Below are 15,741 nucleotides of genomic sequence, written 5' to 3'. Positions count from 1 at the left end.
TTTAATCATGTTTTCTTAGCAAGTATCAGTTTCCAGGTGTGTGGAGAACGGCAGGTCAGCATTTACACCCTAGTCACGTCTGTTCAGATGGTAAAGAGCTGACATTAGACCCTGAAGAAAAGTGGCCAACAAATGTGTATGATCCAAACAGAAACAATGAATTAGGACTGGTAGATAATAAGTAAAATCACCACATCCAAAGAAAGGACAACATTATATTAGAAAACAAGAGTGACAAAGTCAAAGAGATGCTTGTTTGTTTATAGCTACATTAGTCAAGACACACAGACCTATAAAACTATGAAGTCAAAGATAATGAGCTTAGTCATATACATGGTGTGAGGTTGCTTGAGGGAGAAATGGGTGTTCAGAAGTGGATAGGTGTTGAGAAAGTGTCAACCTTTATATATTCAGAGACAAGACACATACATACATATAAATGTACATATATGTGCACATGCATGTGCATTAATTCATTTTCCAAGTTCTTTTGGCCCGTAGAACACCAACTACTATATACATACTGCAGAGAGTACGGAGGAGGGGTTGGTGTGAAAGGGTGATAAATGGAACAATGACTCTGTTGGACAGTAAGGTGACTATTAGTTTCCATTACATAGAACCTAGAAGCCAGAGAAAGGATATTGGATGACTCATCATGAAGAAATGAAAAATGACTGAGAATGTACACATGCTTAAATTAACCTGATTAAAATGTTATATGCAGATATATTGCTGAAACATCTCCCAATAATGACACAGAGACTTTTTTAAAAAATATTTATAACAAAAGCTTGGCCTTAGCTTAGGCTTGTTCCCCAACAAGCTCTTAACTTAAATTAACCCTTTTATATTAATCTACATTCTGCCACGTGGTTCATTAACTTTCCTCAGGACCAGCATCCGTGTCTTCATCCGTGTCTGGATGGCAACTTTTCCCACCTCCAAATCATTCCTAGAGCTCTTATCTCTCCTGGAAGTCCTGTCTATCCTCCTGCCTCAGCTCTTTATTAAACCAATCAGGAGGGAAGGGATGTGTATGTTTCCAAAATATGATACAGGTGCTGAGCAAGTAGAGTAACAAAACTAAGGTCTAGAGAGAACTCAACTATCTGAAGGTACAGAGTTAACAACTGAACATACAAAGACCACATTCACACAGAGTATAAACAGGTCACCCCAACACTTTCTTGCTTGCATGGTCAGGTGTTTCAGGGTGGTAGGGCCACAACAGTCGTCCATTTTCTGATAAATGATCCCCAGTTGTCTGAGCCTGCTACGCGAACGTAATTTTCCTTTATGATCCTGTATACTTCCAACTCAAATTTCCATCCCCTTATCACAAGGTCAAAATTAGCATTTGAATGGGGTTGGGGGGCCAGGGCAGCAAGTGGAATGTGTTACACTAGTCAAATTCCCAGAGAGGAAAAAGCTAATTACCTGAGACAGGGGCAGTGAGATTGGGTAAGGATTATAAATCAGAGAAACCTAGCTTGGAATCTTTATCAGTTAGTATTCTGTGATTTTACATAAGTCTGATGATATTGGCCATCTGCTACTCCTATGTAATGATCCATTGCTCATGGTGTCACTGAGAGAATTAAATGAAATATTTCCAAAGAGCTCCAGGTACAGAAGTAGCCCTGGGCATGTGTTGATGATAATCCTTGTTGCTTACGAATATGATGTCTCCGTAACCATCATCATGTGGTACTGGTTCATCTTATTAGTATTTTTAGTACTCGCCCTATTGCTGCCAACCACTTCTTTACCTTTATGGGAGATGGTTCGGCAGCCCACAGTTTAGCTGCGCTCTAACCTGGGGATCACCAGGAGTGTCGGTGCTGAACTCAAGTATGTGCTCAGAATAGTCCCACATTTTCCAAAAGATGGACATTTCACAGGCTCTGTGGCACACCTGGAAACATTTAGTATATGCTTGGAGATTCTTGGGTAGGTGGAAAGTTTATAAACTAAAACTGTAATGCTTTTAATGACGTTTGGATTGAGGGTCTTTTTCTTTCCTACTCTAGGCTGTATTTTGCTTTCTTTTTATTTTTTCTTTCCCTGTGAGCTGTTTTCCCTTCTGAGAAACTATGGGTTAGGAAGCTATTAATTAACTACTCTTGATTCTAATTTTCAGTAAGATTTAATAAGGATTAAACTGCTTCCTTGAAAAGAGAGATTAAATGCCTGCAAATTCTATGAATTGACTTGCTAATTGTTTTCATAATGTTTTTTTTCACATGATGATGTGGCTGAAGAAAATAATAATTTTAATTAAATTTGAAATGTATTTTTAGCACTTTATGGATCCTAAGGAGACTGTTTCCTTGTAGGGAATATATTAAGAATACAACATTCTTCTCTAACCCCATAATTATTATGATCAGGGGAAAGCCTGTAATGCATTCCATTGCAATTACATTGTGTGCCCCAGACTGTTTGAGATCTGTTTACGAAAGAGAAGTAGATTTTCCACAGCTGCTTGCCTGTGTGTGCAGCCTTCACACAGCACCACAGCAGACATGTATTTGATAAAATAAGAGACCTGATTTTGAATTTCAGAGCTTAAATGTTTTTCCAAAAGTTCTCATAACATAAATTGCTTAATTATTTTCATGAAAACCTATTGGTTACATATGTGTGAGAGATGACACACAAGCAGGTGCTATGTGAATCTCTGTGTTTTTGCCCACCTAGCTCTTTAGTAAATAGCAAGTAACACTCTGCACACAGACCATAGTCATTTCCACTCTGTCGCTGTGGAGATTGCAATACGCTGTGAACCGTATACAGTAGAGTGGGTATCTTCTATGATAGTTACAGACGAGTCTAAGCTCATGGCTAGAAAGTACTTTTTTGTGAGATGAGTATTTACAAGAAAGACTCAGAGGTATGGAAATATGGAAAGGGGAAGGAGGAAGAGAAAAGCATCACCCAAATCTGGATCAAGGCAATGTCACATAGAACAGATTTCATGGTCCAACTATGCCATCATTTTGAATAATCATCAGAATGTTGATTGATTAAATTAGGATTTTAAATCCTCCAAGTGACATTTAATTGATCCTGATGCTGTGGGCAATTGGAGTGTCTGTGGGTATATAACAGACATAATAAAGATTTAATTGAGTGCCTACTAATCCCCAGCAGTATCTTGAAGGCTGGCTATCATTACCGTAATTTTATGATTGCAGAAACTAACGTGGGATGACCTTTTGGGAGACTTTCAAAGTCACCCAGTTATTAAGCAAAAGAGTGTGAGTTAGAGCCCAGGCCTATTTTCTATTCTCTCAGCTGTATCTCCCTTCTTGTTGGCTGACATCCTTATGTCCCAGATCTCCCGTGAAAATACTTTACAACAGGCAAAGTTCTCAGAATGCCGTAGTTTGTTTCCAGGGGTGAATACTTCTCCTTAGAGCAAACACCTTCTAGCGGCTCCATTTCTAAAGAGCATTTGATGATTCCCTGTTCAGAACTCATACACCTGTTGAAAGGTACCATGCAATTATCCTTAGGGATATCCATCATTCACCCACCTTTCTCTGAAATTGAAATGCAGGAGCTGGTCCTTTAGATCAGTGGCTGTCACTGATAAAGTGCCTCCTTGGAATTACAGAGACAAAGCTCCAGGGCTGCCAAAGGGCTTTCTAGCAGCTCCCGTGGATATCAGCATCCCTGGTGGTGATAGGCAAGTTTCTGGGTTGTTTTTATTTTGTATAATGTCCATGGGAACTTAGATGATATAAGAGGAAATGCCTTCCTTAAGTCACAGGCTTGAAAGGAAGGCAGCCAAACATCACCCATCTGGCAGTCAGATTCCTTCAGACAGAGACACAAGGGAATATTGGAAGCCTGAAAATGACATCACAATTTTGAGTGTTCTTAAGAAACCCTGTATGGACTCAAACCAGCCCCTAGTGATCACACTCTGCTGAAACTGAATACCTCCCACTATGTACCAATCTATCCATTATCCACTCCATTTTATGAACTTGACTCTGTGTGTGTGTGTGTGTGTGTGTGTGTGTGTGTGTGTGTGTGTGTGTGACTTTGGTGTTCACTTGCTGCTCTCTGGACTCTATGAAGTGTATGCTTCCCACCAAATAATTCTAAAATGTCACTTTATGAGGACACTTACAGCTACTGCCAGAGAAAACATGCAGATTTGACTTTCCTGGGTATGCCCTGGGCTTTGGTGTAAGGGAACTCCTGTTTTTAATACACTCTGCCCTTTCTCCAGGGAAGGTTGGTTATTTTTATTAACATTCTTCCCTGAGAATTCCAGAGGCTGAAAGGCTGCCATCTAGTTTTAGCCTTTCCCCCAGACTGTACTGCAGCTGTCTCCTCACCTTTTTGTCTCGGGAGTCACCCACCTGTTTCTGGTCTCCCTGAGATGAAGCCACAGTTGCCCTACTCTCCCAGCCATGAGCTGCCTAGGGCTCTACATTTATCGACTATACCAGCCCATTTTCAGAACTCACCATTTTCAGTTTCCCATTTCATCTGTCAATATTAACCCAATTTATGTCATGTCACTCAAATTAAGATGTTCACATAGCCTATGCACCTGGGATACCACTGCTCTCTATTGGCATCATAAGGACTTCTGCCAGACATCCTTTTCCATCACCTCATGTCTTTCCTTATCTTTCTCTAACCTGCATTGAGTCTCAGGAATTAACAGTCATGGGTTATGCTAATAAATCTTGTTGTCTTCTGATTTCTTGTTAAATTTGGCTCAGGGGACCCAGAAGAGTTTGGGGAAACATCAGCAAGAAATGAAGCCTAGGATTCTGAACAGCACGACCCCTCTCTCTCTTTCCTGGCACTCACTTCTAATTCCTGCCTATCCCATCCCTCCATGCCTCCTCTGGTAAGCCTAAGTCCGGCAACGGCTCTTCACTGTGGCTAGTTCTGAATTGTTTTATCCTTTACTGAGTTTATTAACCCCAATAATTCTGTATAAGTAATCTCTTCCATAAATTCTTCAAGCTTCCTTGTTGTAAGTCCCATATCTTTTTTACAAGGACTGATATATCACCCTCCAGGCCCAATTTGCCCTGATTCATTCAATATATTTGGTGCTATGTCATAGGCGTTGGTGGCACAGTGAGTATCAAAATAAAGGATACTTCTCTGGGAGCTCACACTATGTCATGGGAAATGTGCAAAGACAGTTATAACAAAGGATGGTGGTGATGATGTTAATGCCAGTGAGGAGAGAACACAACGTAAGGACCCTGCCGTTCAGTGGTGTTTTAGCTGTTGTTATAACTCACAAGCACATCTTCCCCATCTGAAGAATAAGGTCCTGGATGGTGGAAATGCAGTTCCTTCTATCGTTCTGACAGTCTTGGGCCTTAGCCTACTGCCTAGAATGTTATGCGGCTTCCATAAACATTTCCCCAGTTGGATTGGATTGACCCTTCAGAGCATGTGCGGACCTCACCTCCAGCCTACCCACTGTAAGTTTTATGTTATTAGGTTGTAGGATGGTGGGACCTCACCCTTTCCTGAACCCCTTGGTAGACAGATAACATGCTTTACTGGTTTAGAAAGAAAATCTCTACACAGAAAAGAAAAGTCACTTCAGGATGAGTAAAGAGGTTGATGGCTGTTGTCAGTTAATACACAGTGCTTGATCCTGGCCAGAGCCATTCTTTATCGCAGTGTGAATGAGCTTGCTTTTGTGATTCTCTTTCCTTACTAGCCTGCACTGGGTTTAGTAGAATCATAGCTCAGTGTGACCTGGGAAATCTCACTTACACTCGGAGTGAGTAGTTTAGGAAAACAGGTAGAATATATATTTTACTGAAATTTTAATACTCAGACAGTCAAGGAGAAAATCTGTCCTGGGCAAAAGTCTCAGGAACACTTGTAACACTCAACTTATGGGCAGGAAGCAGAAGGGCATGTTCGATGTGCTTATGCTGAGTTCATAATCACTCATTTCAGCCACATAATTAATTATTGGTTAAAACAATCACTGGAGACAGAGTAAGGAAATGCATAGCAGTAAGAAATACAAACAGAATCAGCAATGGTTAGGCAGGGCCAGCCTTTATTTGCAAACACTTAGAGCATGGGTGTTTAACAGGCATGTAGCATTTAGCCTCCAGGGTGCTCATGTAACATAAGGCACTATCTTTGTAGTCATTAAAACAAATACGTGACCAATACTTTCTAAAGACTCATAACTGGACAGAAATAAAGCTTCAAACCAGTGGAATGGGTGAGGCAGTAGAGAATAGAATTAGAGGCAGGAAGAAAATCAACCCGGAAGGGGACAAGAGAAGGGGAGAAAGAAATCTAGAAAACACAAAAAAATGAATAGCTAAAATTCAGGTGGTATAAGCAAATTTAATTTAAAAATAACCAAAGTCTTCATTAATAGATTAAAATCTCCTTCAAATATGCAAATATTCCCAGGCTAGACTTTGAAAACACCAAAAAGTGTAAGGACAAGGGAAGCAAGATGATGGGGAAAGGCAGGCAGTGTAACGTTCTTCACAAAGAAGCAGCTGGACCATCTCACAGTGATGGAGAAACTGGATTAAACACAGGAGAAACACAAAGTCTAAAGATGTCAGTGACCGTGAAAGACAGTGAATCATTACTTAACATTTTTATCATAAAGAAAATATCAGGACAGAAAGTGTTGCTACACATAAAGAGGACAACCACAAATCAATAAAAGTCCAAACTACCAGGAAGATAGAGTTCTAAGTTCATGTAATCCTCAGAGCCTAACTCTGAGGATATATACTTGAAATATATGGAAAGACATTTCTGGAGCTATAGAATAGCTATGGAATAGAAACATTAAAAATCATAGATGGAGGCAGGGCATGGTGGCACATGCCTTTAATCTCAGCACTCGGGAGGCAGAGGCAGGCTGATCGCTGTGAGTTTGAGGCCAGCCTGGTCCACAAAGCAAGTCCAGGACAGCCAAGGCTGCACAGAGAAACTTTGTCTCGAAAAAACAAACAAACAAACAAAAAAGACAAAAAACCAAAATCATAGACGGACATTTTTCTATGCCTCCCCAAACTTAGAAATCAGATGTATAAGAAGGCAATAAAAAGCTAACAGTTTGAAGAACACAAGGAATATACCAGATCTGGTATCATGCCCAGCATACTGAACACATGTTCTTTAGGAGCAGTGCACATTTATGAAAGTAACCATGTTAGTAGACCATGGATCAAATCACCACAAAATTCAAAGAAGTTGTGCCATGTAGTCCACATTATATAAAAGCTATATAGAAATTAATAGTAAAAAATAAATAAATAAAAAATAAAAACAAATTTAATAAAGAAATTAATAGTAAAAACTAAATAAGGAAACTCCATATTTTTAACTTAAAATTATTCATTGTGAATGAATATTATGAATAAATTCATTCCTTCAAAATTATACAAATTGATGACAAGTTCAACCAAGAACTTAATAAGCATTTAAAACTGAGCAGCCATGAACATTCTACTCAGAGCTGATGAGAAAGCTAAGATTGTACTGAGTATGACAGAGACAAACATTTGAAAAGCAACAAATCAAGCAATTAACTCAAGTAAGAAATAAACCAAAGAAGGAAATGATCAATATAAGAGAAAAATTCAGTGAAAGAAAGTATCCCTAAAGCTTCAACTTGTCTTTCTTTTTCTTTGAAAGATGAACAAAAATGAAAATTGCTGGCAAGACAAGAGGCATTCATAAGCTATACCAGACACAGAGAAAGAGATCACTACAGAATGGGTGCCTTTATCAAAAAGTGGGCATTATTGACAACTTCTCACTGGTTGTTTTTGAAGATTGGTCAAAACCCATACATTCCTAGAAAATGAATCTCCAAAGATTATTTTAAAAAAAAACACAATAACCATGGAAGTAATTGAATCATTACTTAATATTTTTATCATAAAGAAAATATCAGACTTAGGCAGTTTTATAAAAAGTCCTACCAGGAGAGACTTCATACCTATTGTGCAAGCTACTCCAGAATATAGACAAAAAAGAAACCACATATTTTTACTCAGGTGCATTTTTCTTTTTAAGATGAATAGCCTCAAACAGAAAAAACAAATTTTGACTACAAATGTTTCATAATATCACCAAAAGGTAGATCCCATTAAGAAGAGAAAAGTACCAAAACATGAGGAATACTGTATTATGAATTCATTTTAATTTAGGTGTACATGTGTGTTGCATGCATGTATATCTTTATGCCATGTGTATTCCTGGTGCCTGCAGAGACCAGAATTGTACACTGGGGTCCCTGGTGAGGACATAAACAGTTTTGAGCCACCATGAGCTGGGAATCTAACTTAGATCCTCTAGAAGAGCAGCCAGTGCACTTAACTGCTGAGCAATATCTTCAGCTCCTGTACTATAAAATTTTAAAGATGTTATACAAGACTCAAATGTAAAAAAAACCATCATACCATTTTCATGGGCACATACATACACACACACACACAGACACATAGACACACACACACACACAGACACACACACACACACAGACACACACACACACACGTTGAAACCAAAATAAATTTTGGCATAGCTTCCTCAATTTAATATGCAGATTTATATAACTCTGGAAAATGCAAAAATAATTTTTCTAGACTATTAAAGCAATTCTGAAGTTTATCTGAAAGACCTGGTGGTTAAGAATAATCGAAACACTTCTTGGAAGAGAAGAAAGGGAGTAAAGGGAAAGAGAGTGGAGGAGAGAAGGGAGGAGGGAGAGTGAGCAAAGGGGAGGAGGGGAGAAAGAGGGAGGAGAGAGAAGCGGTCCTGCCAGACGTCAAGGACTACCCATTTAGAACTAGACCAATGACTCGTTGAAATGAACACTTGCAAGTGAAGATGTGTGGACAAAGGAATAAGCTGTGGGACACACAATGACACACTGAAGCTTCCATGATGAGAGGTTTTCTATGCTTTGCGGTGTGCGTGTGCGCGTGCGCGTGCATGTGTGTTGGGGGAGAGATTGCAAGGGTGAATAGTGGATACGAGAGCATGGGAGACGAGTGGTGGCACAGGGATGCATGGTGTGAAACTCACAAAAGAATCAGTAAAAAGTTTTTTTTTTTTTAAGCAATAGCATAGAGACACAGTGGTGTCAACCGGGAGGTCAACAAAGAGATCACAGAGTCAGATTTAACGCCAAGCAACACTTCACATACAAGAATATTTGATATATGAAAATGATGCTGCAGATTAATGGGGAAGAGCACATATTAATTTTTCTGGACAACTAAAAAATAAAAACAGAAACCTACCTCACATACTGCAGAAGAATCAATTCTATTTCTAGATGTGTGGAAACACTGACAATGAAAATAAAAGCTTTAAATTTTGAGAATAGAACACAGGAGGATATTTTTACAGCATTAAGGGAGTTCACCTTGAGTGGGAGTTCATCCTGAAAGAAACAAGCATAGCACCAATCACAGGTGAGAAGTTTCACAAATTCACAAAATTCACAAATCAAAAGTAATAACATAGACTCAGAAAAGAAAGGTGAGCCACAAACTTGTAAGTTACATATGTGAACAATGCCAACAGAAGATTAGTATCAAAAACTTACCTTCTGCCACACATCAACATGAAATAAAAATTACCAAAAATATATATAGAAACACATATTCATTCTCATTAGTAACTTGAAAAATTGAAAAGGACATGATGTTTGACATTCACCAGAATAGCAAAAATGTTTCAGAAATACCAGATGTTGGAGAACATATGAACCAAAAGGAAGGCTCATATGCTGACTGTGGCCATGTAATCTAAAAGGAAAGCATTTCAGGGTTGAATAATAAAATTAACCACACATGCTCTGGAGCACAGCCATTCTTCTCCAACCTTTTAGAATGTTGATAGTAACATGTGCTTGTAGAAACCTGGAAAGGTTTAAATTCCCATTGTCATAAAAATGGATAAATTAGTACAATGAGATAGGATACAATAAATTTACAATGATTATATAACAGCAATGCATGTTAACAGTTAAATCTTACATACATTTGAGTGAAAAGAACAAGATATAGAATATTTTAGAATCTGCCATATTTAGGTTCTGGCCATATTGAGTGAGGGTGGTGTGTGTGTGTGTGTGTGTGTGTGTGTGTGTGTGTGTGTGTGTGTGTGTGTGTGTGTTTGTGTCTGTACATGTGTTGCTATAAAACTGTACTGAAAAAGAAGTGATCACTATACGAACAAGACAGGACTGTGACTCCTTGTGGGGTAAAAGAGAGCTACAATGAAAAGGAGAGTGAAAACATGGCCTCCTTTTGTGCTGAAAACTTCTTCTTGAGTTGAATGACATGTCCTCTTCATAGCACCAGCTTAGTTGTGCACATGAAATCTCTCTGCAGTCTTCTCCATGCATTCCACAGTAAAACCATCTGCCTGACCGCCAGATGCTCCAGAGTTGCACTCCTCCTCCATAAGACAGTCCAAGTAGGTGTCAAAGGATGAATTGGACAAGCCGTTGCTTCCGACTCTGATTTGAGGCTGAAACTTGGGGGGTTGTTGTTGTTGTTGTTGTTGTTGTTGTTGTTGTTGTTGTTGTTGTTCCTTGCAGCTCTAATTCCTCATCTATTCTTAGTGTAGTGTTAGCCCCCCTTTCCCAAGACTTTTGTCAGCCTAAAACATAAATCTTACTGGTCAGGGCAATATGATGTAGGTATTTCTTCCTTCAGACAGACCTTGGGGAACAATTACTTTGCCACTTCAGTTAGTAGAGGATGTGGGCTAAAGGAGTGTGGGAGAGTACCAGTGGTTTCTGAGCAGCTATTCGGTGATGCTTGTCAAAACACTAACTCAGAATCCTCCTTCCTCTCCACAGGAGCGAGCCTGTGTGACAATGACTTGTACAGATACTTCTTCTTCCATCATTCCTACGGAGACACCATGACTGTCATTGATCCAAAGCAGATGAATGTTGCTGCTGCTGTTTGGGCTGTTGTCTCCTATGTTGTGGCAGACATAGAAGAAATGCTGCCCAGGTCCGAAGGAGAATAAGAAGGAAGGTCCTTGTTCACTCTAGCTTGGAATTTTGGCTCTGAAATTTCAAGACAAAACAGTGTTATCCACTTAATCTAGAGGGCACAGTATTCTTTATACCTTCTGTTTATGGTCTTTTCTTGATACTTTCTATCCACACTACTCCACAGAATCAGTACCACCTCGAAAATATTGTTTCCAGTTTAAAAATAAACAATAAATCTGTGCAAAGCATTTGTTTTTTATATTCATTTATAAACTTTATATTAAAAATAATGAGACCAATTTTGCAGTTTACATTACAAAAAAATTAGAAATTTATATAATCTTAATATGTTGACTGGCTACATGAAGAGATTTAACTATCTAGTTTATGTATTTCATATTATGTATTTTATAGGATTTTCAATTTGTTAAAATATATGTCTACATTTAGAAAATATCAACACTATATATTCTTGCATCTTTTACAGATCGGTGAAGAGAGCTATCACTAGACAAATGATATTGCGATTTCACATGTATGTTCTGTATATTTAATTTTCTCTGAAGTTACGATTTACAGTCACTTTACAAAAGTTGAAGTCTAGATAGACCAAATAACGTTCACAAAATTCCCCAGATGAAAAACTGATTTCAAACACTCTCCAGACTATGCTACTGTTCTTCATTACACAATGACTAGTTTTCACATATTCACAAGGATTACAAAACACAACAGAATATGATGGTGCACACCTATAATTCCAACATACAAAAGGCCAAAATAAGAGTATCAAGAGTTCAAGGCCAGCCTTGATTTCATCAACAGCAAAAACAGGAGAAAAATAAAACAAATAACAACAACAAAAATCTCATGAAACACAAAGGGGGAAATACTTACTGTTAAGAGATAAAACAAGAAAATTAAACATATTAATCACAGATATATTAATATGTTGAGAATTTAATGTAAATGTGTTCACACCAAGAACAGAAGTGAATTACACCAATAGGATAGAATAGAAATTGTAAAATAAATGAAAGTATTAAAAATAAAATGTCCGGGGACTGGCTTTTTTGGGGGAGGTGGAGGGTGTCATTGCTCAACAGCAGACTGGGACTGAACAAGGACAGAGAAAGAATCAATGAACTCGAATGTAGGTTAATAAAAATGATCTATACAGAAAAAGTAACATACCATAATAAAGGCAATGTATACCAGATTGGATCATCTAAGAACTATAGCATAATCTCAAAAGGTCTAATAGACAATAATATAATTGAATTGTCAGAAGGAGAAAATAAAGCATTCATCTTATTAATGGTCATAAAGGATTAAAAAGATTGGAGGGCAGAGTAGGAGCTTTCCTTGCTGGCAAGGGAGTAGATCCCTACTCTGACTCACTCTTCTCTGAAGGTTTTTAATGCTACACCAATGGGGAGAAATACAGTGTCTTTGAGTTCAGGGTGGGCTTTTTCTCTTGCCTTAGGTGGACTTCAAATCCAGAGTTAGGGTGCTGTATGTTCATGGTTGTACTAAACTTCTACAGAGTTAGTAGTCTCTGAGTTCTTTTCCTTTGTATTCAAAACAAAAATTCATGGGTAATGGAAGGCTGAATTTAGAAAACAGATAATTATAGATGTATAGGGCCCTTCAGAGAGCAGAGTCAGAGCCCCTGGATGGCTGCAGAGACCCTGGAAATGGGGTGCTGTTGAATAGCAAGTTTATGACTGACTTATCACAGAAAGCAGTATGGGCAGGACAAAGGAGACTGATTAATCTATTAGAGTCAACCACAAGGTGTCCAATTAGCTCTTCTCGGTTTCAGTGTCTTCAAGCACAGAGTCCAGGCAAGGTACTTATTTAGGGAGAAGACAAAAGAAGAATGCAAGCCTCCCTTATGGCATGCACAGCCTCTGTCCACACCAGAACCACAGACATTTTCATATAAACGTCCCTTGTCCTACGGACAAGGTCAGGGACCACAGAAAAACGATTTGTCTCAGAGCCTCCTACCTTAAACATGCTGGTGAGTTTCTATTTCTTATTCTTATCAATGTAACATTTTGATAAGGGTAATTTTTTTTCCTCCTTTATTAATTTATTCTTGTTACATCTCAATGGTTATCCCATCCCTTGTGTCCTCCCATTCTTCCCTCCCTCCCATTTTCCCCTTACTCCCCTCCCCTATGACTGTTCCTGAGGGGGATTACCTCCCCTTGTATATGCCCATAGGGTATCAAGTCTCTTCTTGGTAACCTGCTGTCCTTCCTCTGAGTGCCACCAGGCCTCCCCCTCCAGGGGACATGGTCAAAGGTGAGGCACCAGAGTATGTGAGAAAGTAATATCCCACTCTCCACTCAACTGTGGAGAGTGTTCTGTCCATTGGCTAGATCTAGGTAGGAGTTTAAAGTTTACCGCCTGTATTGTCCTTGGCTGGTGCCTTAGTTTGAGCGGGACCCCTGGGCCCAAATCTGCCTATCATAATGTTCTACTTGTAGGCTTCTAGGACCCTCTGGATCCTTCTACTTTGCCATTCTCCCATGGTTCTCTCATCTAGAGTCCCAATAGGATGTCCTCCCCTCTGTCTCAGTTTCCTGGTAAGTGAAGGCTTTCGTGGGACATGCCCCTTGGGCTAATATGCAGATATAAGTGAGTATATACCATTTCAGTCTTTCTGCTTCTGGGTTAACTCACTCATTATGATCATTTCTAGCTCAATCCATTTATCCACAAATTTCGGGAATTCCTTGTTTTTAATAGCTGAATAGTATTCCATAGTGTATATGTACCACAGTTTCTTTATCCATTCTTCTACTGATGGACACTTAGGCTGTTTCCATGTTCTGGCTATTATGAATAAGGCTGCTATGAACATGGTTGAGCAAATTTTCTTGCTGTGTGCTGGAGCATCTTCTGGGTATATTCCAAGGAGTGGAATAGCTGGGTCTTGAGGAAGCCCTATTCCCATTTTTCTGAGATAGCACCACATAGATTTCCAAAGTGGTTGTACTAGTTTGCATTCCCACCAGCAATGAAAGAGTGTTCCTCTCTCCCCACATCCTCGCCAGCATGTGGTGTCGCTTGAATTTTTGATCTTAGCCATCCTGATGGGTGTAAGATGGAATCTCAGTGTTGTTTTGATTTGCATTTCCCTGATGATTAAGGAGGTTGAGCATTTCTTTAAGTGTTTCTCAGCCATTTGATATTCGATAAGGGTAATTTTTATAAATAAATTTTTTAAAAACATGAATGAGCTAACTAAAAGGAAGATATGATGATGACAAGAATTCAAAGAAATATCAAGAATATCAAGGCAGAGTTCTATAGAGTCCTATATTGTTTTTTTACAGATGATCAGAAGTCAGCAGACTATAAACAAATCCATTAACCTACCCCATTACAAATACCAAGGGATCCCAGTACCACTAAGACCCTGAAAATTAACACTTCAACACAATGGCGAATTTAGGACGATTCTAGGAAGTGTAACGGAGCTTGTACATGCTGAGGGGCAGATAAAGTTATAAAAACATGAACACACAGGAACTACAATATGCTGACCAGGAGCAAGCTAAAGAGATGACAGAATTAACAAACAGCATCCTCAGGTCAGTACATATTTTAAGCTGAATGTTATTACAACTCCAGGCCCATTTTGTTTAAAGAAGTAAGAATTTAAGTATTAAAAGCAAATGCTTGTCTTCAAATTTTATTTTTTTAAAGAATTAAAGGGAAATTTTAGAAATATAAGCTATAATAAGTGAAATTACAAATTAAGAAACCAATGTGTTAAAAGAATTTGCGAATTAAAATGACAGCAAGGCATTCATAAAAGTACATCGCAGAAAGGAAAAAACTTAGATGAGTGAGATGCTGAGAATGTAAAAGATGGCTATAATGTCCTGCATATGTTTCATCAAGGACCCGTTAAAAAAAGAAAGAAAGAAAATGTGAGAAAGTTTTACCTAAAGAAAAACTGAAGAAAAAAAAAACACCAAACACTAGAATACACCAACAAACAGAATCAATAAACCAAATCCCAGAGAGGATAAATAAAAACAGAGAGAGGAATTACTGACTACAAAAGACAAAGAGAAGATCTTTGAAGTGAAATCATCATAAAATGAGCAATAGTCAGATGTGCAGTTAACGTCTCAAAATCAGTGATGTAGGCCAGGTGACAGTGGGCCAGTGCCTTCAGTGTGCAGAGACACTATTATCCACTTAAAAACCCTATGCTTTCTGAAAATATTTTTCAAAAACGAGACAAAATAGAATGTTTCTGGGGTAAAAATCTGAGTCAGTTTACCACTACCAGAGTTTCCATAAGAGCCTGGAGTGTTAACAGAGTACAGTGTCCAATACATGAGGAGACAGGCTCCAGGCCCAAGTCCCTGTGCTTTTTCTGGCCTGAGAGGTCAACCTCTAAAGCTGTGAGTGCAGGCCTCCCGGTCAGAGGGCTCCCGCTCAGTCACTGCAGGTCTGATGGGTTACCAGAGGGAGATGCAGAGGAGGATACTGGCATCCTGAGCTGCGGTGCTTACTTGCATATCTCCCTTCTTAGTCCTGTACCTCCTGGGGCCTTCTTTCTCCTGTCTTTCTCCACTTCTAGTACCTTCTCCACTTCCAATTCCTGTTTCCCTCACCCAGTCCTTGCCTCATCAGAAGGATCTAGAAGAGCTGAAATGGACAGTTTGGGGGGAAATGCTGGAGCCTGTCTGCGTCAGTAT

General features: G+C 38.9%; 1 protein-coding gene across 2 annotated transcripts in view; it reads left to right on the top strand.

Annotated features, from left to right (window-relative positions):
- The window catches only part of CPQ (carboxypeptidase Q), a 410,614-nt gene extending 399,355 nt beyond the window's left edge, over window positions 1-11,259 (top strand). For both annotated transcript variants that reach the window (XM_084751322.1, XM_084751321.1), the window contains one exon: window positions 10,868-11,259. In XM_084751322.1, coding sequence (XP_084607448.1) covers window positions 10,868-11,043 — 176 coding nt within the window. In that variant the 3' untranslated portion in view covers window positions 11,044-11,259. The remainder of the gene's footprint in view (window positions 1-10,867) is intronic.
- Window positions 11,260-15,741: the final 4,482 nt, after the last annotated feature.

Source organism: Acomys minous (genome assembly GCF_964271855.1).
Source record: "Acomys minous genome assembly, chromosome: 12".
Lineage (NCBI taxonomy): Eukaryota > Metazoa > Chordata > Mammalia > Rodentia > Muridae > Acomys > Acomys minous.
The sequence above is the reverse complement of the archived record's forward strand: the minus strand, read 5'-3'. Positions and strand labels throughout refer to the sequence as shown.